The following is a 25,001-nucleotide window of genomic DNA, read 5'->3' as shown; positions in this document are numbered from 1 at the left end:
GAAAGATTTGTCTAGAGAGATGGTACAGAATCTTCAAGGGGTTTTGTTGAATTAAATGTCAATATATTTGGGGTATCATGGTTCGTATCTTTCTATGTCTGCAATCTTCATATTCCTGACTCCGTAATTTTCTCAGAGCGCTCGATGCTTAAGCCCCAAATCCTGCACCAAATGACGAGAATTGCATCGTAGCTCAAGTATGCGTGTGCCATAGAATATCAACATCACTCCTAACTCTTTTCACTCCTTTCCATCCATCAACGTCGGCGTAGGTACATCCCCCAATCCCTCCAAAAAAGCATCCGCCTGTTTCTTCGCCCTCTTCTCCCCCAATACCCTCCTCCTCTCCTCAATCTCTCTCTTCCTCTTCTCCTTTAGCCCTTCCCTCTCTTTCCTCCCCCTCTCCGTCTCCCTCCTCATCCTCTCCAAATTCTCCATCTCCTCTTTCCTCATCTCCTCATCCTTTGAAAAACTATAAAACCCTTGCCCTTTACTCCTCACCTCCTTATCCGCCTCATAATGTTTCATCTCCGGCGGCGTCGCACTCCTATCCCTCTTCTTCGCCAACTCCTCCATTTTCTCCGCGGTTTCGGAATCTAGCGTCGATGTAAACGCAGATGATTGGATAGTATCGCCGTAGATGAGTTGAGCAGGTTGAGCAGGACGCGCGGACATACGCTCGAGTTCTTCTGCGCCGAGGAGGGCATTCCTACGTTGGCGCTCGAGACGCTGCGCTTCTTTCCTGGTTACCTGACGCAAACGACCGAATTCGTCTTCATATTCGACGAGTTGGTTATCTTCTGCGTTTGAAGCGCCGCCACCAAAAGAATCATCGCTATCGGAGTCTTCGTCCTTTTCACCCCCTTCCACCCATTTGCGATCGAAATCTACAAGTCCTTCCGCTTCTTCATTTTCATCTCCATCTCCGTTTCCGCTTCCGTTTCCGAGTCTATCGTGATCACCGCGTTTTAACCGCGAATAAATCTTTGCTTTTTCAGCAAGTCGTTTTTTACTCCTGTGAAGCGTGCTATCATCTATTCTTTCTCCCTGGCCAGTCTTTCGAATCTGGGTGTATATATTTCTATCCTCATCGTCTTCTAAATCTTTTGCGGCGCGTTTCTTGGTTCCTTTGTTATGGGTTTTGAAGATGTCTTCTTTAGCTTTTGAAGGACGAGGACGACCGCGGGTAGCGGATGATGATGAAGATTCCTGTGTCTGAGAAGCGAGAAGAGATGAGAGAGTCGAGGAGAATGCGAGGTTTGTGGATGAGGATAATTCTTTAGCAGACGAGGAGTGAAGTTTAGGTTTTTTGAAATTGTAAAGATTATTAGGGTCGTTGGACATTTTGTAGGAATTATTGTTGTGGTGGTTGAAGGAGAGATGGAGGTAATGCGATCATCGATTTGATTGATGTATATTCTCGTAAGGCTGAGGGAATCTGGGGAGCTCGAAATCACGGCCTCGTCCATCTGTGATTGACCAATGGAAATTAGTAAAGTGGATATCAGAGAGAGGGGTATCAACATGTGCGAGATCGGATTAATTGTGCATGGAAACAACCCCACCACCTGCAATCCTTCCGTGATTGCTCATTATTCATAACATTTTGATTCTTCAGTACGAGCAAGACATTTAACCTTATCTAAACCCAAATAATCTGCAATTGATCAATCTTCAATCCTCAATCTTAACCATCCACAAATCAAGTCAATATGGTAGCTAAGGAAATTTACGTGGCAGTCATTGGTAGTAATCTCCAATCTTTGATGGTTTGACATGAGCTCTAATTAGCTAATACTTGGTTAGGTGCTGGTGGTGTAGGAAAATGCTTTCTATCTCAACTTGAAGCTCTTTCTCAACGATTTACCTCGTCCAAAATATCTCTCATCTTCGTTTCAAGAAGCAAGAAAGTTCTCTACAGCCCAAAATACACTCCTCTTTCATACTCCAACCTCTCAAATACCCTCGCAGACTCCACACAAGAACCACTCTCTTTGCCAAAGATCATTGAATACTTAGCAGCTGCACCTGCAAAGGTCGTCCTTGTCGACAACACGAGTTCGCAAGATGTCGCAGATGCATACCCACAAGTTTTGTCCAAGGGCATCTCGATAGTCACTCCCAACAAGAAGGCGTTTTCTGGATCATATAAATTGTGGCTGGATATCTTCTCCGCAGCTTCCTCATCCGGAGCTAAGGTGTATCATGAGAGTTCAGTTGGTGCTGGATTACCAGTTATCTCTACTTTGAAGGAATTGGTCGACACAGGTGATTCCGTAACTAAAATCGAAGGTGTCTTCAGCGGTACCATGTCCTTTTTGTTTAACTCATTCGCTCCTACCGAAGGTTCGGGAGGAAAGTGGTCTTCCGAGGTCGCTAAAGCAAAGGAGTTGGGTTATACCGAGCCAGATCCAAGAGATGATCTGAACGGTCTGGATGTCGCCAGAAAGTTGACAATCTTGGCAAGATTGGCAGGTCTCGAGGTGGAATCTCCAACTTCGTTCCCGGTCCAAAGCTTGATTCCCAAGGAATTGGAGAGTGTTTCAAGTGGAGAGGAATTCCTTCAAAAATTGCCAGAGTTCGATTCCCAAATGGAGGAAACAAAGGTTGCCGCTGAGAAGGAGGGTAAGGTTGTAAGATTTGTTGGTAGTATCGATGTCGCAAAGAAGGAGGTGAAGGTGGGTTTGGAGAAATTCGACAAATCCCACCCAATTGCTGCCCTCAAGGGAAGTGATAACATCATCAGCTTCTACACGAAGCGATATGGATCCAATCCTTTAATCATTCAAGGAGCTGGTGCTGGAGGAGATGTCACAGCAATGGGTGTCACAGGTGATCTTATTAAGGTCCTCGAAAGATTGTCTTAAAATCATGTTATAATACCATAAAAGTTGTTTGCTGTTCAATCGTCTACTATCGCGCCGCTATCTTTTCGTGGTTGCGCTGCTTCCTCTATTCCCTTCTTTATTCCCTCAGCTGTTTCCTCTAATATTCCTGCTATATTGACTGTCCCATTCACTGAGGGCATTGTTAAGATTCTCGGTCGTCCTTGGCCATTCGGTCGTTCGCTCAAGCTCGGTGCACGCGGTCGTGGTCTATCTCTTGCTCGCCCACCAAAATAAGGCATTTCATGATGTATTAAGCGGAAAAGGTAGAAAATAATATCGAAGAGGAGAGTCAATAGCCAGGGTCCTATGCACAGTATACCCAGTACAAACTATGTATGATGTTAGTTCAGTGATCGAAGTACTTAGTACCAGATACGTACAAACGTGTTTCTAGCCCACACTTCGACAAACGCTAAACTTTCAGGGAGAATTGAGAACCACGGCATGTTATATGAAAAGACTCCCAGGGAGCGAAGATAAAAACCCCCCCTCTTGACGTTAAAAGATCGAATGGGCGATAATGCTGAGAAACCGTATGCAGTTCGTGTTCCTCTCCGGAAGCTGTAAGGAAATGCTTGTTGGCCGAAATGTAGTCGCCAAGTACGATCTTCTCGAATCAGGATGATATGGGAGTGAAAAGTGAATGGTCGGTCTTTTCACATATCGATATATGGAATTTGAGAGGAATGGAGAGACAGTAATGAGGAAGAATGAAGAATGAGGGATGGAATGGCTTAAATACTTCAATGCTTATGGTACAAGCACATACCTAAAGAGATTGAGTGCAATTGTATCAGCCTCTGGCCAAGAGCTGAATTCAAGTAATGATATTGGTAACGAATGTCGATTTCATTCCTTGATGAAATTCTCGAGGTTTATTGTAATTTATTGTAATATTGTAATTTATGGAGGTCGTCTTTCATAATGTTTGGATATAATATCCTGGGGATGAATAATGTTGTTATCGCAATCAGAATACTGCGGTGGCCCAAGATGACGATTAAGGTTGCTAGGGGTAGGTATCATTGTGTCAATCATACCTACCCATGGACCTTGTAGCTTTGTATCCACAAGGGTTTAATAATTTAGTTAAAAAAAATGCTAAAAATCCATAAACTCACGGCCTCTGATTTACTAAAATGTATTAAAATGGACTAAAATAGAAATTAAATAATCCACCATCCACTAATATTTTATTTTGTGCATTTGAGGTTCCATGCGAAAAAAAAAGTTCAGCCTTGAGCTTTTCCGTCATGCTAAAGCCTCGTTTGAACTACAACCACAGCCTCCCATCTTTTCGGACATTGCTTATTCCATTATATCAAGGTAAATATCATTGACTGTCAAGAAGTTTTAGAAGTTCTACAATCAAAATGGCAGGCCCACCGAATAAAAAGCAGAAAAGGGAGGATTATAGAACTGCGAGAGAAAATGGCGAGGAGAGCAAGGAATTGCCAAAGAAGAAGTTCTACAGACAGAGAGCGCATGCAAATCCTTTCTCGGATCATCGTCTGGCATAGTACGTATGCTTGCAATTGCCATTGTAGGAGGGTTCATTGACTGGTATTAGTCCCGCTTCCCCAGCTCAGATGGATTGGGCTTCGCATTACCCCGCCTATGCAGAGTCCGCAACGGCTTCTGAAGGAACAGAAGAACCTTCAACAGGTGCAGACTCTAGCAGCGTCAAGAAGATGAAGCAAGATGTTGAAGTTGCAGACATTGGTTGTGGGTTTGGTGGTTTGACAGTAGCTTTAGCTCCCAAATTACCAAATTCTTTAATTCTTGGTATGAATCACTCCTTACAATGGCTTCACACAACTCTAATCTTTTATAACAGGTATGGAGATTCGAGCACAAGTCACAGAATATGTACAAGAACGAATTAAAGCTCTAAGAGTTCAAGAAAAAGAATCTGGTCTATTTCAAAATGCTTCGTGCATACGAGCCAATACCATGAAATTTATGCCAAATTTCTTCAAAAAACATCAACTCTCAAAGATTTTCCTTTGCTTTCCAGATCCTCATTTCAAAGCACGAAAGCATAAGGCCAGAATTGTATCGACCACATTAGCCGCTGAGTATGCTTATGTAGTTCGACCGGGAGGAATCATATATACCATTACCGATGTTGAAGACCTTCATAATTGGATGGTCACACATTTCAATGCACATCCTACTTTTGAGCGTGTTGTAGAAGAGGAGCAAGAAGCTGATGAATGTGTCAATATAATGAGAACGGAGACTGAAGAAGGAAAGAAGGTTACGAGGAATAACGGACCAAAATTTGTTGCATTATTCAAGCGTTTGGAAGATCCTCCTTGGTAAAAGAGGGGTGCAGCAGATATTACAATATCTAGAGGGGATGCCATTTACACAAAAAATGGCTATAGAAGCCAGCCAATGGGAATTTATGTTTATTCTATTCCTGACGAGGGTTGCGATTGTCGAAGGTCGAATAGAGGAAGCAAATGAAAAAATAATTCGAAATCATGCCTACATTTCAATTCATAAATTGTCCATTCTCCCATTGTGAAAAGATTGATATGCTCGTCGACCGTGACTGGTCATATTGCATGTGAAATGGAATGGAAAGATTACGCGAGGACCCTGAAAGCCGAAAGCTACAACCATTGTGAGACCTTAATAGAGCTCCCAAAAAAGTTCCCACCAAAAATGCTGTTCATAAATACAATTGCCCTTCACAGATTATGGCCCTGAGTCGTCGGGATGTGATCTTAGCTGGTATTGCCGTATTTTTTGCTTGGGGATTTGCTACCAATTGGATCCCGACCTTGCGCTGGATTGGATATGCATTTGTCGCAGGACTGATTGTACCCATCGTAGGGCTCATAGCTCTGCTACTTCTTACATCTAGAGGTTCCCAATACGGAGAAGAACATATTGTGCGCCGACCAAAAGGACCTGCATTTCTGGCAGCGGCGAAATGGAAGAAGGAAATAGCCGCGTTACGCACACGACAAATGCATGTACGAAAGCCATTGTTCCCAGACTCTTTTATGGTATCATGCGCCCTCGACGATTTCTTAGACCTTATACTTCGCGATTTTGTGGCTTCGTGGTATGGGAGTATTAGCAGGAACCCGACATTTACCAACGAGGTCGACAAGACGATAAGATTGGCTCTTGTCAATCTGCGGGATCGATTACTGGATATAGATTTGGTGGAGGTTGTGACAACCCGTTTTGTACCTATTCTGACAGGGCATTTCAAGGAGTTCCATAATGCGGAGGTTGCTATTAGAGGCAAGAATTTGAATCGAAGTGTTACGGAATCTGATGAGTTGGACCTTGCGATAGCGGCGAAATATAATGATGGGAAACTACATTCTGCGGCTTCTTTGGCTTTCTCGGATACAAAGCTGGTACAACAAGAATATCTACGGGATTTGACACAAAAACTGCTGCCGGAGATTCTACCAGAGAATGCTATCGGAAGTCGTGCGGTGGGAGTTTTGATCAGGGAATTGGTGGCTTGTGCCGTTCTTTTCCCCATAATGCAAATGCTTTCTGATCCGGATATGTGGAATCAGATAATGGAGGCATATGTACATATCCCGAATTATCATCAATTTCGAGATTTGCGCTAACACAATATAGGGACGTTCTATGCTTCAAGATAGATCAACTGTGCGAAAACTTCGAGCTGCACTAGATGAGCATGCATCACCCGCTCCTAAATCGAATCGTACTGCGCAGTTTCCGAGATTGTCACCGGGAGATCATGAAAGGAAGTTCGAAAAATTCATTCGCGCGATCAGGAAAACAAACAATTTGTCCGATGCCAGAAGGTTTCGAAGTGAGGTATCTAGCCAATTCAAGCGAGATGCTTTGAAGGATGGACAAGATCCGGTATACTTGCGACGACTTGATATTGGAAAGAGAATACTGGATGAAAGGGTTAGCCAATTGGCTGCCACAGGTGATCGCGGAGCTCTGATCTCGCAACCAGGCCGTAATGGCGTTCAAGCATCAAAGCTCGAAAATGCGTCACTTGTAGATCTCTTACATGATCCTTCTGGTCTTTCATATTTCATGGAATATATGGACAGGCAAAATTGTATGTCTCTTGTACAGTTTTGGATTGTAGTTGATGGGTTTCGAAATCCTCTCGAGGATGATGGTGCAGAAGACGAAGAAGTTCCGACTACTATTGCCCCTTGGACTGATGCCGATAGAACGGATCTTGCCCAGATAAACGATGCGTATCTTTCCAAGCCAGAACTCAAAGTCCCGGATACTTCGAAACGTATTGTCCAGGAGTTTCTCAAGGCGGGTAATAAGGCAACTTCAAAACAATACTTTATGGCTAGAAGAGCTATACTACGCGCTCAAACCTCTGCACTGGAAGTAATGCAAGATAAATTCTTCCCACATTTTAAAAGGTCAGATCTTTTCTACAAATGTCTCACATCTCAAGAAGCTTCGAAAGTTCGCCAACCTTCTCCAGCACCGTCACTTAATTTGGAGAATACAACGCGCAAACCGTCGATAGCTCCCAGATCAAATACTACCATGACAGTCAACACACGGTCCCCTTCTTTCTCAAGAGGTTCATCAAAATTGATTCCAAAGAGGTCAGATTTACGTCGGGCTGCCATGTCTTTCACTGATTTAACCACCCATCAATCAGACCCTATGTCAAATTCTCGAGCCTCTCTAGATGAGGAAAGTCCCCTATTTGAAGATGACGACCTGGATAGCGATGCAATGGCAAATTCGATAATGAGTCTTGATCAAGAGCCTGGCGTGATTGTTCCAGATAACAATGTTGTGCAAGCCATGGAAGCAGCGTTGAATACGATCATGGAGGATAAGCCTAACATTGATGATATTCGAAGCTCACTATTTGGCCCTAATGATACCCCGAACTCACCAGTTCCAAGCGTTAATTCCACGTCGAATGACATCTCAAACAGGAGTTCAAGTGATCATAAGCGAGCGGATCTATTTGGGCTTGAGAATGGTAAAGGGGCTGACAGACACGAACGAACGGAAAAGCCAAGTATAGCATCACTTGGACTTGTAAACACTTCATCTAGAATTGGTGTATTTACAGATAACGATCTATTTGGGGATGAAGAAAGGTTTCTTTCCGATGAACATGACGACCCTGAGAAAGACGACGATGAAGATAATCAAGATCAAGTCCACGAGGCAGCTCCTGGCGATTTGGGTCTAGCAGAGGCTATCACTCTTCTCACTACTGACATTGATCGCCTTATAGCTCAAGACGCTGTGGTTGATTCATTAACAAGAAAAGCCGACCTCACAAACAATACAGCCGAGCTCAGGATCCTGCGAAAGTCCAAGGCTAGTTTAGAAAGAGAGATTCGTCGTAAAGAGCTTCAGAGACAGCAATATGTTATTCAAGAGAGTGACAACAGTCTTTATGGACGTTCCACGATCAAAATCAAATCGATCATGGTTGGAAAAGAGGACGACGGTCGAGAGTATGCTGTTTACGTTATCGAAGTACAAAGAAAGGCCGGAGAACAGATGCCAGCTGCAACCTGGACCATTACTCGACGTTACAGCGAGTTTCATGAACTTCATCAACGACTGAGAATCAAGTATCCATCAGTAGGACATCTTGATTTTCCTCGTAGACGGATGGTTATGAAGCTACAAGGAGACTTTCTTCAAAAGCGACGTGCGGCATTAGAAAAATATCTCCGAGAAATTCTTCTGTTACCAGATGTGTGTCGAAGTCGAGAGTTGCGCGCATTCCTTTCTCAAAGTGCTCTGGCTCCAGAATTAGAAGACGCAGGTGCCATCGACAATAAGAAGGATATCATGACAAGATTCTACAACTCAGTAACAGATGGAATGGAAGATATTCTAGGAAATATTCCAGTTCTAGATCAACTTTCAGTCGCAGGGCAGAATCTCTTATCAGCAGCAACCAACCAGCTCATCACCATGCCCTCAACAATAAGCGAGGACCCTCTAACAGCAGCCGAAGCAGAAGCAGAACTGAACGCCTTCGAAGATAAAGAGTTAGAACCCTTCGTAAAACCTATCTGCGACATCTTCCTCGAAGTCTTCGAACTCAATCGTGGGAATAATTGGTTGCGAGGCCGTGCTGTAGTGGTTGTTCTTCACCAACTCTTAGGTGGAACGATAGAGAGAAAAGTTAGGGAGAACGTAAAGGGGTTTATCCAGGATGATATGATCGTGAAGTATATTTCAATACTTAAAGATTCCATGTGGCCTGGGGGAGAAAGGAAGGTGGAAGGGAAGACCAGAACTATGGGGGAAAAGAGCAAGAGCAGAAAAGAAACTAGTTTGATGTTGGCAACACTGATACCGGATTTGGCGGGGAGCGTGGTAGGAAGGGTGAATGCGCAGGCGGCTAGTCGGAGGATATTTGCTACGTTCAACAATCCGAGGCTGAAGTAAGTGTTTTTTTTTTTTTTTTTGCTTTCTGAAATTCGAGTTGGGGGGTGCGGGTGGTGATGAAATTGAATGAAATGATACGAAATGAAGTGAGACAAGACTAACGTATACATTTAGTGCACATCTTACGTTTACGCTGTTAGATGAAGTTATTGATGCTTTGTTTGGGGATTTGGGTTCATAGCTGACTGGTTGCATTTGAGTGTTTGACAGTTTAGCAGAGGCGTTGGGTTGATTTTACTGAATGCATCATTGGTATGGAGTTTGCAGACGAATATTATATTGTCTTGATGAATGGCAGATTCGGTGGATGAAACGATCGAGTGGCTATGTTTGGAGAGTAGAGAATGTATGATGTGATCAGTGTTGTGGTGTGATGTATATACGAGAATTAGATTGGATTCATGGATACATAGTGGACTCACAGCTTACAGTACTCACATGTGGGAATCGGTATCCGATGTAAACATGAAGTGCGAAGTGAGGAGAAGTGCAAATGAAGATTGAGATCGGAATGAAGATATGCGAACATGAAGATATTTATTTCTCTTGTTGAGAGTGTGAGACTCGTGAACAGGACAGATGAAAACCTGCGTTAATTGTGTTACTACTAGCTTTGTGCTGAAATCATCTCTTCTGGGAAGTATCGGCAGAGACGCAGGAAGAGAAGCATGGAGTAGAGGGATATCCCAAGCGCTCTTCAGGTTGAAGCTGAATAGCGAGAACTTCATGTGAAACCAAGCCCAGAGAGGTCTTCATTTATGCGTTTCTCAAACGTGCGATAAACAGCTGAGGTCACAACGGCTTGCGATTTATACAAGGGGAGAAGTGAGGGTTGAAAAGGGCAGAGTGGTTCCGGTGAAGTCTAGAGAGCTTTGTTTCCATTTATATCTTGAGCAGATACAGATATACATGCAGGAAATCATTTGAGAAACACAATGATAAAGGAGTGAGGATAGATAGTCAGTGAAGAGAACTCCTACCTGCTATTATCTCATCCCATCTCATCTCTCAGTTCCCACCAAAAAAACATCTCCATATAATATTCACTTTCTCCTTCCCTCTTCCCCAATTAAAGAAATCAAAACCCCAAAAATAATGCCCTAACTTCTCTCCCCTCTCTCAAGCCCCATAAATTATCTACCTCCATCCAATCCATCCATATCCCCCCCCTTTCTCTCCCTCTCTCTCACAAAAAAGGAACCAAAACATCAAGCCCCACTCCCCAAACCAGCAAAAGCTTGAGAGCGCGACGCTCTCAAACCCCAATGACCCGCCTAAGTACCAGCCCCAGTACACCCAATGTTGTATGTTACACAGGTGTGGCGGTACCCCAGCGTCACTGTCCGATTCGAAGCCCCGCCAATTGCGAGTAGAGAGGCGGACAAACATTTATTCGGAAATGAGTGAACTCTACCGCTGCGCCATCGAGACGTTGGGGGTGCTTGTTGTGGAAGGTGAGTTTGGGGATTATATTGGTGAGGTGAGGTTAGGAGAGGCGAGGAAGGGGACGGAGATAGGGCGGCGGGGGGTGAGGTGGGAATGGCGAGGTGGGTGGGTGTTTGCGGTTCGCACAAATGGTTCCTATGGAAGTGAATGGCTTGGTGGTGATGGAGTTGGTATGCGTCTCCTTCGAGTCGCAAGCAACTGAATTTGCTCAAGTTTGAAGGGAGAGTGTTGAATACGGCTTATTGTTGACAAATATCTAATGAAACACTGGACTGTACCACATGTCGAACCTAACATTTGTGAAAAGACGTTCATGTCATATGGCAACACAGCGACACAGCAATTTCCCTGTAAGAACAAATCAATCAATTCTTCATCTAAGATATACATTCCCTGACCTCATACCCAAATCAAAACTCCTCATCACTCGGCACCCAAATAAGTAATCCCTCCTTATCACTCTTCATTCCCTCCGTCGGCGCAATCTTTAACACCTTCTGGAAATACCTATCTCTAATCACACACCTGATAGGACCAATCCATTCCCCTCTAACCGTCGGCAATAATCTAAATTTTACCGTTCTTCTCGAAAGCGGCACTAATTGCAGCGTACTCTGTTTGACTCCTGAAAATGCAAATTGTTCACTAGGATCCATTGTGATTGCGAATGAGAGGAAATGATGTGAAGGATTTTCGATCGTGACGTCGAAGTGTATCATAGATGGGATAGTCGAAGAATAGGTTACTGCAGCTAGGACTCTTGGTTCGCTACTTGAGACGAGCAGTCTTGGAACAGGTACTATACATGTATTTATGGTGGATCCATCTTTACTTCTACGCCATTTTATGACGAGAGATAAGTCAAGAGTGGCTGTGCCTCGGTCATCCAATGAGTATTTTTGCGTGAAAGTATCGAATTGAGCTTCTTCGAGTTCATTCGGACTAATTCTTATGCCGCCTTCGGGTATTGTGGTTAGTCTCTTTGTGGAGCATTTGATGGCACCCTGTAAACCGAGGATTTCGACATCAACATCTTCGACAATTACGTCTTCTGTTGCGAATGAAGCAAAGCGAGTCGTTAGACACCATTTTTGTGCCAATCCAAACGCTTCGCGGTCATTATCTTGTCCATCTTGGCTGATTTCCAATGATTCTTCATGTGTAAAGAAGCTCGGCCAGGAGTCTGGATGAATTCGAGGAGAGAAATCATAGTTGGCCTCAAAGGGGTTCAAGATTGAAAGTTGTGCTGACATCGCTTGTGAGATAGGTGTTTCCAGATCTGTTACGAGGTTGTATGAAGCTTTGAGACTAAGATCATAGACTGCTGGTAGATCTATCGATGAGATGATCATTTCCACTGTGATAGAAGAGCCACTAGCAATAGTACCTAGTGATAGTTCATGATCTTCTTCTTCAGATTCAGTATCGCTTGGTGAACTCGTTTTATCGAGACGTCGTAAGAAAATATTTGATGGAATGTTTTCTCCAAGAAGACGGGCCTCTAGGTCTACAACAGAATCGGTTTCCTCTCCATTTTTCACTTCGAGATGTAAAGAGACAAGTTCATTTGTATAATACTGCTCCTGGAATTCGAGGATACGTAACTCCAGCTTAGGTGGTTTGGGAAGTACGTGAATGGATGATGGCCTGGTACGAACAATCTTCTTCTTTGTTCCACTATCACCATACCACATTTCAGGGAATGATGGCCTGTCAAATGAATGGACATAATCAAAATCGAAAAGCTCAGAGGCAATCGAAAAGGTGACCTTCAAAGCCTTTGCATCACCTGCTTCTCGAAGTAGATTAACAAATTCGAAGGCTTTAACCTGACCAGGACTGAAAGTAAGATCCTCATAGCTTGTCAGCGTGTGTCGAGTAGGTGGATCTTCGGGATCATGACCCTTTTCCACAGTTGATTCGTCAATCAAGGAAGTTTTCTTAAACAAGACGCTAGCTTTCAAAGTCTCGGAAGATTCAGTGTTTACTTTATGCCGTAAAAGAATGGTTTTCATACTACCTGTAAACTCTACGCGTATTTCGCTAATGGTTACAGGCGTCGACGAAGCTAGAGCAGAAGACCTGATTGCTAGTTGAGACAATGAATGCTCACCCACCTTCCCTTCAGACTTCTCGAAAGCATATGACGCAGTCAAGAAGGATTGAACTTCTTCAGCATGAAGTACAATGGCGGGCTTCACCTTGACTGTGTTTAAGCCGTCTAAAGACTTTTCGATATTGTAATGCCAGTTCGATTGACGAGCAAAGCCTATGTTGAATGTTAACAAATGATAGAATTTTATATGTCATGATATACTGACAATTATGTAGAAGTTCCCAATCCACAGCAACAACTGTGCCTCCATCGCCGACCTTAGCAGCAGCCTTTCTCAAAGTCCATGCAATCTCCTCAACTACAATCCACCACCCCTCATTCCTGTACGTCATTTTCTGCCACAGGGCACGAAGAATTCGTAATGCATCATCCCATGCTTCCCTTTTCATATGTTCTTTTCCACATTGAAATAGGAGCTCTTGCACTAGACGGTGTTGTCCTCTCGCCTGAAATTCGGTGATGGCTTTGTTCAGGACGTCAATTACAAGACTTGCATGATCAACGCCTGTCCGACCTGGTAAAGGGTTTTCCTCGTGAGGTTGAGGGCAAAGGTATGTATCATAAGTATAAACTCTACTCGCAATTTGTGAAGCGGGAGATGATCCAGGCGGAGACCTATCTTCCTCTGGTATTGCTAAGGCAAGAGCTCGACGAGCCATTAAATGTTTAGAAGCCTCGCGATACCAATAACCTGGATGATGAAGATTCTCCCATGGTTGCACCCCACTTGAAGTAACTTTGTCGAGTGGTAAATATACGGTCGAGTTAGATTGAGTAAAATCCGCGAAGTTAACTTTCTCAATCATCTCAGCCATGATAGTTGCCCAACGAGCTTCCCATGCTTGCCAGCCATATGTTGATGAACCTTTACCTCTACGATCCACAAAGTCACGTATCCTATCCCGATGTATTTGCCATCTGCGGACTGCAGTTGATGAATGTCCATTCCACAGTAGACAACGCAGTATTCTGATTGCAAATACATCGGCGATGAGACGCCCTTCGTTGAATCGAGGACTCCATGTAGCAATGGTTTCGAGGACCTCTTCACCCAACAATGCTTCGTAGCCACTTTCATATGAACGAACAGCTACATCCATTTCCTGCCTGAATTCGGCAAAGACTCCAAGCTTAAAGTCATATCTCACATTCCACCCTTGTCCAGTTAATGTTTGTGAAGTTCCTGACGTGGGCGGAGCTGTTGGAGGTGGAACCACACCTCTATTGCGCTTCCTTCTTGAGTGCTTGCTCAAGTCACGATAATATTCAACACAAAGCGGGTATATAGTAAAATAGATCGTATCGACAAATGCTTCAATTTCAACAGAGGAGCTTTGTGGAGGCAAGAAAAACAAGGAAGTTTTCGAATCAAGACCAGTTGCTTTACGAATATTAGAAAGACGCTCTTCTACATCAGGAAGTGGCACGCCGGGTGTTTCGCTCAATAATGCAACTATAAGCCGAGTTTTATAACCCGATTTGTTCAATATATTTTTTATATTGTTGATATCCGTTTTCAACTGATTATCATGTAAAGTTGCCAAGTTCGGATCAGATGTAAAGCTGTAGAATGAAAGATATGCGCTTGGTACGAGATCTTGGTGTTTGTCTAACCACTTTGTATCCAACAATCCATCTGGGAAGACCGTTGATCCAGGGTCAGTGGAGATAACGGGGAGTGCAAAATTAGTCTAGAATTAGGAACAGGGCTCCCAGAATCGGGGGAATGCGAGGTATTCGTTGGAGGTGGAGCTTTGCGACTTGGTAATATATAATCCTATGAACCCTTCAGTGAATGACTCCAAGAAGAGTGGTCCATCTTTAGCTACCCGTCCAATAACCTTCACCCTGAACTTATTCTTCTCACTATGCTCGTGTCCGTTCCATGGTAGATTTTCCGCGTCACTCTTTTTGAAATACTGTAGAATGAAGTTTGCATCCTCTGATTCCAACGGGGCAATATCAGAAGTGATTAGCACCCCTCCTTCCTTCAATCTGGCATTGGTCGACGATGGATCAGCGCCCAAGCCGGAGACTATGAGCAGTGGTAAATTATGCGCAATATATGGAGTCGCATACCCATCCATCTTGATGGTCTTGTGGTCTCAATAGCTCCATAAGACTACAGATGGAAGTAGTCCAGGATTCGTTGCTAGACAATGTTATTTCGTAAACATAGATTGGTCGATTGTGGAATGAATCGTTCGAATGTGAAGATAGGCAAGGCTGAACTCAACGATTAACTTGGATCTGAACGCAGCCTCTTGAAATATCAAAGTATTGGTGGAAGAAGATGTAGGATAAGACTGTTACTCAAATGCAATATACTGGTGTATTAATTTCAATGCTTCCATCTTACAGAAATACACAAGTTCACAACTTCAGACCATGGATACCTGCGAAAGGCTGATTATTTTGCGATGCACGGATCATTCTCTAATATAAGCACCGACATGCCGATTGATGTAGCCTCGCGCTGTACCCTCCTAGCAAGTACAAAGCTTCTTTAGATAACTTTCATCATTCTCGACTCTATTTCTATTGTACATTGTAAATTCCTCTCTGCCCATTTCTTGCCCTCCTACCTCCTTCTCGATATAAGAAACTTGGGACCCATCTTGTTTCCTATAGTCAAGGATAAGTAAACCGGCGCATACACTCGAATTTCCCACAAACTCATTGCGATCAAATACCCTCCATAACAACCCCGTACTCAAGGCACCCCAGATTCAGCTCTTGGATGCTTTTATCGAATGCGAACAATCACGGCATGCTCGTAGGACTCTAAGAATATAGCTGCCATAAAGATATTGTTCTCATTTACATATCTCGAAAATTGTCACAATGGCTTCGCAAGCTGCTATGATCGCGGATACAATCATTGCTATGAAAAGAGCAGTCAAGAGAAAAGCATATGGTATATACTGGTCTACACTAGAGCAATAAGTTGATCGATATATCTGATATAATTTGGCAGAATCAGATTCCGATGCTTCGATCGAAAGACTTACAAATCGAGGAAACAAATTACGAAAGAGGGCAAGATACGTGCAGCAAGGTCAATTGGCCCCGCCAAATGGTCGACATATATACAGAGAGGTAATGTTTGCACTTTGAGGATAGTATCGAGAATCTTTGTCTAATATTTGTCTACCAATAGACAATTGAACATGCCGGCTACACGAGAGATATTATTAGTAGGAAACCCCCGCTTATTGACGAAGACGGCGAGAATATCGATAGCGACGAAGAAGATGAAGAGAAGATTTCAATCGCGAAGGCAGCAGCAGCAGAATTCGACCCATATGCAAATATAAAACTAGAAGGTTCGTGATTCCAAAATATTGTTACTTTGGAAGTCTCTCGCTAATTCTTTCGAGTAGAACTCCTTGCACCTCTAACCTCTGCCTCCGATTTACCTGACCATCCAAAATTATCGCAGCCCTTCACATCCAAGGTTTTAACAGAATTAACAAAAAATGCGGGGGAGATGCTTCAGAAAGAAATGGCATCTTTATGGAAGATTAAACATCTCCTAACTCGACTCAGTGGCCATGATACTTGGATGCCGTGTGAAACTGTCGAAACTGATTATGACGCTTCTTTCTTTGAGACAGAAACGGAACGTCATCGGGCTCAGGTGAAGAGGATTGCAAAACAGCACGCGGATATGATGTCGAGAGTAGCTCTGGCTTCTGACGACGATAGCGTAGCTGCTTCAGGATTGATGATTATGGGTATCGAGAGCGATGCTGCCTCTGGAGTCGCTGCCCTTCAGGCTTTGAAAGGGAAAGGAAAGGCATTGGATGTTGACAAAGACATGATATCTAACTCGGTAAATGGAGAAATTGCCGACACATCTGTCGCAAACGGCACTGGCAACGATTCAGAATTGGCACATGGTTTAACACCGCCGCCAGACAATGTTGAGATGGACCAAGAGGGTTCGCAAGGGCCCGGGGATGCAATGGATATCGAGCCAATGGCTGGAGATAATGAAGACGATACGGTCATGAATGCTGTTCCTCGCCGTATGAGGACTCGCGCCCAAGCACAGGCGGTGTTCGACAATGCGACTCGTTCGAGGTCTATCACACCCGATTTGAATGGCGAGCCTTTCGTTCATCCTTATTTTTTGGCACCTGAGAACTCGTATCCTGATCGAGACCTTTATTTACCTCATGGAGAGGCTGACGAATTGAGGAGATTATTGGTACACTATATTCAAAAGCAAGAAGAGATTATCCGAGGAGCCCAGAAAGTGTACGACGGATTATTGAGAGCCGATCGTATGCGCCATTTGGTTTTGAAATGGACAAAAGCCGAAGGACATGTCGGTGACAACCGTGATATGTCAGATGGTGAGGATTGGTATGATAAAGACGAATGGGGATTGGATGAAGACTTGAAGAAAGGACAAGATGAAGAAGAGGAAGATGCTGCAACGACAGCCAAGAAAACTAGAACGAGACGACAGTGATCTGACATACCGAATCATATCATATCATGGGTAACATTATTTTGGGTCAAGGGAAGGAAGGCAGGCGTAATGGGATATGGAAATTGAACAGGAATCCAGGGGATAAACTTACTGTATGAAGATACCATGACCTTGGGGGGAAATCATGATGGCGCAATTAGGAAAGATTGCATTATATTATGCATTCTGTATTGAATGCAACAAATGGAGTGAGTGGTAGACAATGAGCAAATCGAAATTTATAGGGAAATTTAGGTATATTAGTCGGTATGAAATGCAAATTATATTATTCAACCATTCATCGGTTATTATTATGATTCCAGAGTAGGAAGGTAGGAAGGTCATGATTTTGGTGGAAATTCTACACCCAGGTATTGGTGATGTACGTGCTTATTAAGCTTCCTTTTCTGAGGTCACTCTTTTGAAACTCGCTTCCAAAAAAAAGACGTCATGAGAACAGGTAAGGGTACGAAGGGTATGTACATACATAATGATTTTGTTGAGCCTTTCACGTGAAAGATTTCCCATACCTTTTTTGACAACCACTTTTATAGAATCTCATAGAAGACAATCTGTCCATTTCTTTTCTTTTACAATATCTGTCTTTTGTGGAATAACCTCAATTATCACATCTCACATCTCTTCCTATACACTCTGCAACCATGACGAGTTTCCTAGGTAATAACAAAGGTCTGGTCGACTTTGACCAGAAAAGCCTCGCAAGTATGTCGATACGGAACGACCCCAGCAATAGCTTCATAAAATACTGACCAGAACTTCTAGTTGCCGCAGCATCTATTGCGTTCAACCCCATTTTCTGGAAGTAAGCTACACATTCCTCTCCTCTCTCACAAGAAATGACAAACTAACTCAATCTCTCAGTACCGTCGCTCGTCAAGGTACATTTGAAACAATCCCACTTATAGCCCAAAAGCACCTATTGATATAATTGCCCAATTTTCAGAATACCATAACAAAATCCTCACGAAACTCTTCAATGGAAATTCAAGATATGGATGTTACTTCCTCGCCGTCACCATCTTTTCCCTCGGTATCTTCCGCGATTTCCTCTATGAACGCGCTCTTCGCTCTCAACCTACTCATCCATTACTTCTCTCTCCTCTTGTCCAATATGCATCTTATGCACTCCTTCTTGCCGGTAACACACTTGTCTTGAGTTCGATGTGGGCTCTTGGTGTCACGGGTACATATCTCGGTGATTATTTTGGAATCTTGATGGATAAGATGGTGACGGGCTTTCCGTTCAATGTCAGTAGTGCCCCGATGTATTATGGGAGCACAATGAGTTTCTTGGGCACAGCACTTTTGTGGGGAAAGCCGGCGGGCATCTTGCTCACGGTCGAGGTGTTGGTTGTTTATCTTTTGGCACTGAGATTTGAGGATCCATTTACAGCTGAAATTTATGCCAAGAGGGAAAGAGAAAGGAGTGGAAAGAAGGGTAAGAAGGGATTGTAAATCATTTGTGGGAGTCATGAGAGACGATTTGTACAGGTGTGAACGGACATGATAGAGTGCGGGGAATTAAGGTGTGAAACCGGGGAAGTGTGGGTACGGGGTAGTAAGTGGCATGGGGTAGTGCAGGTAGATCATGGTGATGGCTAGGAGAGATAAAGTATTTTGCTATTTTTTGAAAAAAAAGAGCTGAGCGATAAATTTCAGATCAGGGGCTTATTTCATGGGTACGGATTGATGATTGAATGGAGCATATACATTTGGAAAATGGGTTATCAAAAACGGGGTTCAACAATGGACAGGATTGGTTGGCATAGATATCAACTACTTTGCATCAAAGGGCTTTATGGTAGGAAAAAAGAAAGCGGTGTACATTTTTAAGATTTGTATATTGAAATTTATATCTATTATATGTCGTCTATATTCTATTGTTAGCTGTTCATTACTGGTTGTTGACTTCGCATTTCTCACTCAAAAACATCACTAAGTCAATCTATCAGCAACCACCCAAATAAATTGGAAAACACACAAAGCACTCACGTTCTGGCCATCAACGGCATCTTTTCCCTCGCTTCCCTCACTTTTCCCAAATCAATCCTCGCAATTCCCAACTTTCCGCTTGCAAGAGTGCTCTCTTCTCCTTCGACATCCCCCTCCCCTCCCATATCCAATACAACCCTGCCCAGCGGATCAATAACCATAGAATGTCCGTAACTTTTCCGTTTGACATTATGAGAACCGACTTGCGCAGCGGCGACGACATAAGATTGGGTTTCGATTGCTCGGGCGCGGAGAAGAGTTTCCCAATGTAAGAGGCCGGTGGGAATGGTGAAGGCGGAGGGGTAGGTAAGGATTTGAGTGTTTCGAGTGCGGAGATGGAGGGAGGCAGTGGGGAAGCGGAGCTATGAATGGGGGAGGGGGGTTAATTTTGGGTTTGAGTGGAAAGGGGAGGGGAGTTTGAAGGAGGCATGGCTTAAGGAAAGGGGGGAGTGATCAGGAGAAGAGAAAGAAACGAAAGAGTCACCTTGATACTGAAGACCGTTTCAAAGGGGAATATCAACTATGATATCTCCTTTTCCAACCCTTCACTCAAAATCGTACAAACTCAAGTCCGCGAAACAACCAAAAAATCATAACTCACATCAAAACAAATCAACAATCCCACCTTCCCTACGCACGTCTCAACCGGTCCTCCAATCTTCTTTCCAGCTTCCACACTATCACTTTCCTTCAGCCCCGCAGCTGCATAATCAAATAGATGGACTTTATCATATTGTCCCACTATGTCTCCAGACTCAGAAATCCAGATCGATCGATTAAGGACCTTGTTTCCAGAAGCATTTGGAACGTGGATTCCGACGTTTATAGCTAGGGAAAATTCCTTGGCAGAGGATTGGAGACCAAGAACGAATGGGGATGTTTTCATAGGGAGAGCGAGAGAGAGGGAGGTGGGTGGTGAGCCGGGGGTGGTTATGTAGTCTGTAGCTTCAGGGAGGAAGAGTGCCTAGGGTTAGTGTGAGATAAGTTGAGATGATAGAAATTGATATTTGAGGTTCGGGTATTAGGAGCAAAGGAATGGAAGAAACAAACTTTTGCTCCTTGCTCTGATGCTTCTTTGGCAAGTTTTTGACATGTAAGAAGATTTTGTTGAATGTCTGCTGTGGAACATAATTGTCCTATTCCCTAGGGAGAGTTAGTTGTATATTGATGTGACTTGGGATGATATCTTACGATGATAGTTTCTGTGTTTTGATCTTGATCCATACTGAAAGACTTATTCGAATAATTCAAAGAGGAATTGGTGAAAGATCTCGTGTTCTTGGGAAAAGATACTCTGGGAGTGTGACGTGATATTGATATTGATATTGGTCGATACTGCTGACAAACGATGAAGCTTCTGATGGGATGGAAACGGATTTGAGCCAGGACGGGAAAGTGGGATTGTGATTTCAGATGAAACATTATCATTCAGTTCAACAATTGTTATCTGAATACATTAGACGATTATATATACGTAATATCTGTATTCTATTTCAATGATCAAGAAATTCAAATCCAACATCTTCACTTCATTTCCTCTTATCGCGTGAAACCATTGTGATATACTTCCTCACCACCCAAATTGATTGGACCCCCCCCATTCCCATGCGGAATTCCGAAAAAAAATGACGTCCATCAAAGAAATCAAAGCACCCGAACTTTTATCGAAACATTTTTTGAACAACCCCCAAATCCCTCCACTCTCACAGTACTGCAACCTGACGTGAGCAACTTTTGGATTCATAAAAGAATCCAATTCTTTCATCGATTAGCAACCGAAATGCCATTATAAATTTAGGAAAGCGAAATGTCAAATGGAGGAAATGCTGGGAAAAAATCCTCTTCTTGTATGTATTGCTCTAGCTAGGATATATTTGCCCCGCCACTTCGAGTATATTTCACCTACAATCTAATTCGATCCAATCCAATTCATTCCAGTAAGAATATAAGACTAACATCATGCTCCTCTTCCAGATTTCCACTTCGGAGCAGGATTAGGATCAGGAATTCTCTCCGCAGTTCTCCTCCAACCCGCCGATCTTCTCAAAACCCGCGTGCAACAAAGTAACCATGCCTCTCTCTACACCACCATTCGCGAGCTCTCGCGGTCACCAAATAGCATCCGGTCTTTTTGGCGGGGAACCGTTCCCTCTGCTTTACGCACCGGATTCGGTTCCGCCATTTACTTCACCAGTTTAAATGCTCTGCGACAGAATGTCGCAAGATCAAATCTCCTCCGGACAATTGGGGTCGTGGAACAGAAGACCATGATCCATTCATCCAGTCTACCCAAGTTATCGAATCTAGCGAATTTGTCAACGGGGGCGGTGGCGAGAGCTGGAGCCGGCTTTATTCTCATGCCTATGACTATTATCAAAGTAAGATATGAATCGAATTTGTATGCGTACAAATCGATTGTGGGCGCCGGACGAGATATATTTCTTACTGAAGGGTTCCGAGGATTTTTCTCTGGGTTCGGAGCCACGGCGATTAGGGATGCTCCGTATGCGGGATTATACGTGTTGTTTTATGAAGAGTTGAAGAAGAGATTGAGTCATATTGTCCATTCGTCTCCTCAAGTTGAGGGCTTGGCTGAGAAGGTCGATTTGGGGTTGAGCAAAAATATGAAGGGGAGTACCAGCGCTTCTATCAATTTTGGATCGGGCGTATTGGCAGCAGGGCTGGCGACGGCGATTACGAATCCTTTTGATGCGATTAAAACGAGGATCCAATTGCAGCCGAAAAAATATACAAATTTGGTTATGGCGGGGAAGAAGATGGTGGGGGAGGAGGGGGTAAAGAGTCTTTTTGATGGATTGGGGTTGAGGATGGGTAGAAAGGCTGTTAGTTCCGCTTTGGCTTGGACCATTTATGAAGAGCTTATTAGGAGGGCCGAGTCGGTTTTGAAGGGGGAGAAAGAGTTGATTGTTTGATGGAAGAGAGAAACATGAAGGAGTATAGACAGACTCGCTACTCACATCATTTGACTTGTATTACTACTCTGCAATACCCCCATGGAAATTGGAATCATGATACCAACTTCACTTTTGCATGTTTTGCTTGATTGTTTTTATTATCGGAAGTAAAATATCGTTGCTAACGATCCGTGTCGTGGGTATTGAAGCTCAGTACATAACATAGAAAAAGAGATGAGAGTTCATCTAAGAAAAAAAGTTTGAAAAAATCGTTAAAGCAAAACAGACTCATTAACCATTCCACTCCAGGTATTCATCAATCGTCTTTCATCGTCATCTTTCATCCAAACATCACATCATCAATTTCTTATTCCACCCCCCCCCCCCCTCACGATTTCCTTCCCTTCCATCTTACCTGCCAGCCGCCCACCTAACAAAAGGACTCGGACTTCTACTCCCGCTATGACTATGACTATGCTTATGCTTCCTCTCAATCACCAATTGCAAATCATCACCCTTGTGATGATGTTTCTTCTTGTGGCGATCTTCCACGACGTATTCCTTGACGTACTCGATGGTGTGTTGTTGATTGTGGGTGTGGGGTGGAGCACGTGTTTCGCGGAGTTGACGGGTGTGTGTCCAGAGGATGTCTTGTTCGTCTTCGGGAACCCAGCGTTTGATGAGGAGGAATTCGGGGTCCTGGTTGGAGGGAGGGGAGTTAGTGGGTGGTGTGGGTTGGGGGAGGGAGGAAGGGAAGGGGAAAGGGAAAAAGGAGAAAGGAGATAGATGGAAGGGAAAAAGAAGAAAAATGGGGTAAATACCTCTTTGTCAAATTCATACGAAATTCCATAAACCCTCAAAGTTTCAATCGACAAGTGTTTCCTCGACATTCTCGTATACGTTGGTCTCGGAGCCGCAGGTTGGATTTGATATTGCGGAGGATGTTGAACGGGTGGCGGTGGCGGAGGCATCTGAACCTGCGGAGGAGGAAGAGCCTTTCCAGCTTTCACCGCTCCGATTTGTTGTTCGTTCAAACCCGCTTTATGCAGATCTTCATGCAGACGCCTCTGGTATTCCTTTTCTCTCTCTTCCCTCTCGTGTCTCTCACGAGCCAAACGATCCGCTTCCTGCTTCTTAAACTTCTCGATGATTTCTTCCCGTTCTTTGCGTTCGCGAGCAGCTTTCTCGGCTTCTTCTCGCTTGTACTTCTCGATGGCTTCATCGCGTTCTTTTTTCTCGCGAGCGTGTCGCTCCTGTTCCATTCGCTTCATACGCTCGTATGTATCACGAATTTCCTTATCAGCCCGCTCCCTCTCTTCCTGCGTGCGCTTTTCCTTCTCCATGCGCTTCTTCTCTTCCTTGAGAGACAGCAATTCAAATTCCTCCCGTAACATGCGTTCCTTCTTCTCCATCTCTTTCTCGGATCGGATGCGCTCCAATTCTCCTTTCGTCATGCGCAGCTCCACATCTTCTCTCAACAACCTCTCGTTCTTCTCTCTCTCGCGCTCGCGCTCCCGCTCGGACTTGTACCGTTCCAATTCCCCCTTCGTCATGCGCAATTCGATATCTTCGCGCAGCAATCTTTCATTTCGCTCCCTCTCGCTCTCCGCTCTGTAGCGTGCTAACTCCCCCCCATCCCGTACCAATCTCTCACTCCGCTCTCTCTCCTTCTCCAACCTGATCCGCTCGAGCTCCGTGCGCGTACGCTCCAATTCAAAATCATCACGCGTGAAGCTCGGTCGGCCAGAGGACGACGGACTGTGACTGTGCGACAGACTCACATGACGACTGTGGCTGCGACTGCGATGTTTTCGACGCCCTCCCACTTCACCCACGCTCAAGCGGCTTCGCGCGCGTCGGGATTCGTAGGCGGAAGAGGAGTCGCTGTCGCTGTCGTAGTCGTTGTAGATGCGGCGGGAATTATCTACGATGATGGGTTGAGCGATTGGAGTGGGGGCCGCGGGGGGAGGCGGAGGAATGGGAGAGCGTTCGCCATGACTGGTTGATCTGGAGCGGCGGATTCCAGAGGAGATTTCGGGAGTGAGATAGGTGCTTGTGCCGTAGCGGTAGGCGGGGACGGGTGGGTGCTGGGGTCGTCGGTAGGGGATTGGGGCGGCGGGGTCGCGGGCCCGTGTTTCGCGGGAGATGTGGATGTCGAGTTCTTCGTCGTCGTTGTAGTAGTGTCGTGCCATTTTTGGTTTCTTTCTTTTTACTTATTTATTTTTGGGAGTTGGAAAAAAAAAAAAAAAGAAAGAAAGAAAAAGGAGTAGAATTCTCTTGATGTGGAGACAGTACTCGAAATGGTAAGATGCTATATATGCTCTGTGACTTTTGAAGAGTGATTTGACTTTTGGATAGATGGGCCGTTTGGTTTGGTTGGGTTGGTTGGTTGGTCGGTCTGACCCCGCGATGAAGCGACCGAGGGGTTGGGATATGTTGATTGCGACGTTGAGATAGGATGAAATGTGGTGCGATAAGCTTTTTGAAGACCGTCTACGTCTTGCTAGTTGAGTTGCTTGGTCCTTCAAATAGAGCTTCTCGTTTGGGGATCTTCAGTAGGATATCCCACTGTGTTATTCTGTACTGAGATACTGGATACCTAGGTAGTATGTTGAAGAGAAGTAAAGAGAAGAAGGAAGGAAGGAAGTAGTCGTAGGTAGGAAAGACAGGAAAAGAAATCAAGCGGGTGTCTTGTCAGCAGGAATGGGCATGGGCTTATTTGA

General features: G+C 44.2%; 11 protein-coding genes across 11 annotated transcripts; 6 read left to right on the top strand and 5 right to left on the bottom strand.

Moving 5' to 3' along the window:
- Window positions 1-240: 240 nt before the first annotated feature.
- Bfra_010680 (uncharacterized protein) lies at window positions 241-1,344 on the bottom strand (the record flags this gene model as incomplete). Its single annotated transcript, XM_037341017.1, has 1 exon — window positions 241-1,344. One exon carries the CDS (start codon window positions 1,342-1,344, stop codon window positions 241-243), a length of 1,104 nt encoding a protein of 367 aa, XP_037186660.1.
- Window positions 1,345-1,712: 368 nt separating this feature from the next.
- On the top strand, window positions 1,713-2,867 carry Bfra_010679oa (putative homoserine dehydrogenase protein; the record flags this gene model as incomplete). Its single annotated transcript, XM_037341016.1, has 2 exons — window positions 1,713-1,746; window positions 1,807-2,867. The coding sequence occupies 2 exons, from the start codon at window positions 1,713-1,715 to the stop codon at window positions 2,865-2,867; spliced, it is 1,095 nt and encodes a 364-aa protein (XP_037186659.1).
- Window positions 2,868-2,902: 35 nt separating this feature from the next.
- On the bottom strand, window positions 2,903-3,334 carry Bfra_010678 (uncharacterized protein; the record flags this gene model as incomplete). The annotated part of the gene is made up of 2 exons (XM_037341015.1): window positions 2,903-3,217; window positions 3,269-3,334. 2 exons carry the CDS (start codon window positions 3,332-3,334, stop codon window positions 2,903-2,905), a joined length of 381 nt encoding a protein of 126 aa, XP_037186658.1.
- Window positions 3,335-4,261: 927 nt separating this feature from the next.
- Bfra_010677 (putative trna (guanine-n -)-methyltransferase protein) lies at window positions 4,262-5,213 on the top strand (the record flags this gene model as incomplete). Its single annotated transcript, XM_037341014.1, has 3 exons — window positions 4,262-4,407; window positions 4,459-4,673; window positions 4,726-5,213. The coding sequence occupies 3 exons, from the start codon at window positions 4,262-4,264 to the stop codon at window positions 5,211-5,213; spliced, it is 849 nt and encodes a 282-aa protein (XP_037186657.1).
- Window positions 5,214-5,596: 383 nt separating this feature from the next.
- On the top strand, window positions 5,597-9,489 carry Bfra_010676 (putative intermediate filament protein; the record flags this gene model as incomplete). Its single annotated transcript, XM_037341013.1, has 3 exons — window positions 5,597-6,454; window positions 6,507-9,304; window positions 9,423-9,489. The coding sequence occupies 3 exons, from the start codon at window positions 5,597-5,599 to the stop codon at window positions 9,487-9,489; spliced, it is 3,723 nt and encodes a 1,240-aa protein (XP_037186656.1).
- A 1,675-nt stretch (window positions 9,490-11,164) lies between these two features.
- Window positions 11,165-14,957, bottom strand: Bfra_010675 (putative glutathione transferase omega-1 protein; the record flags this gene model as incomplete). The annotated part of the gene is made up of 3 exons (XM_037341012.1): window positions 11,165-13,023; window positions 13,076-14,561; window positions 14,700-14,957. 3 exons carry the CDS (start codon window positions 14,955-14,957, stop codon window positions 11,165-11,167), a joined length of 3,603 nt encoding a protein of 1,200 aa, XP_037186655.1.
- Window positions 14,958-15,714: 757 nt separating this feature from the next.
- On the top strand, window positions 15,715-17,350 carry Bfra_010674 (putative rxt2-like protein; the record flags this gene model as incomplete). Its single annotated transcript, XM_037341011.1, has 4 exons — window positions 15,715-15,787; window positions 15,848-15,969; window positions 16,031-16,196; window positions 16,254-17,350. The coding sequence occupies 4 exons, from the start codon at window positions 15,715-15,717 to the stop codon at window positions 17,348-17,350; spliced, it is 1,458 nt and encodes a 485-aa protein (XP_037186654.1).
- Window positions 17,351-18,012: 662 nt separating this feature from the next.
- Bfra_010673 (putative methylene-fatty-acyl-phospholipid synthase protein) lies at window positions 18,013-18,826 on the top strand (the record flags this gene model as incomplete). Its single annotated transcript, XM_037341010.1, has 4 exons — window positions 18,013-18,073; window positions 18,125-18,173; window positions 18,233-18,249; window positions 18,315-18,826. The coding sequence occupies 4 exons, from the start codon at window positions 18,013-18,015 to the stop codon at window positions 18,824-18,826; spliced, it is 639 nt and encodes a 212-aa protein (XP_037186653.1).
- Window positions 18,827-19,359: 533 nt separating this feature from the next.
- Window positions 19,360-20,791, bottom strand: Bfra_010672 (putative nitrilase protein; the record flags this gene model as incomplete). The annotated part of the gene is made up of 4 exons (XM_037341009.1): window positions 19,360-19,725; window positions 19,965-20,327; window positions 20,414-20,506; window positions 20,555-20,791. The coding sequence occupies 4 exons, from the start codon at window positions 20,789-20,791 to the stop codon at window positions 19,360-19,362; spliced, it is 1,059 nt and encodes a 352-aa protein (XP_037186652.1).
- A 379-nt stretch (window positions 20,792-21,170) lies between these two features.
- On the top strand, window positions 21,171-22,296 carry Bfra_010671 (putative solute carrier family 25 member 38 protein; the record flags this gene model as incomplete). The annotated part of the gene is made up of 2 exons (XM_037341008.1): window positions 21,171-21,210; window positions 21,338-22,296. The coding sequence occupies 2 exons, from the start codon at window positions 21,171-21,173 to the stop codon at window positions 22,294-22,296; spliced, it is 999 nt and encodes a 332-aa protein (XP_037186651.1).
- A 393-nt stretch (window positions 22,297-22,689) lies between these two features.
- On the bottom strand, window positions 22,690-24,470 carry Bfra_010670 (uncharacterized protein; the record flags this gene model as incomplete). The annotated part of the gene is made up of 2 exons (XM_037341007.1): window positions 22,690-22,977; window positions 23,100-24,470. The coding sequence occupies 2 exons, from the start codon at window positions 24,468-24,470 to the stop codon at window positions 22,690-22,692; spliced, it is 1,659 nt and encodes a 552-aa protein (XP_037186650.1).
- Between the last annotated feature and the right edge of the window lie 531 nt (window positions 24,471-25,001).

Source organism: Botrytis fragariae (genome assembly GCF_013461495.1).
Source record: "Botrytis fragariae strain BVB16 chromosome Unknown tig00000797, whole genome shotgun sequence".
Taxonomy (NCBI): Eukaryota; Fungi; Ascomycota; class Leotiomycetes; order Helotiales; family Sclerotiniaceae; genus Botrytis; species Botrytis fragariae.
Note: the sequence above shows the minus strand (reverse complement) of the source record. Positions and strands in the feature narration are given on the sequence as shown.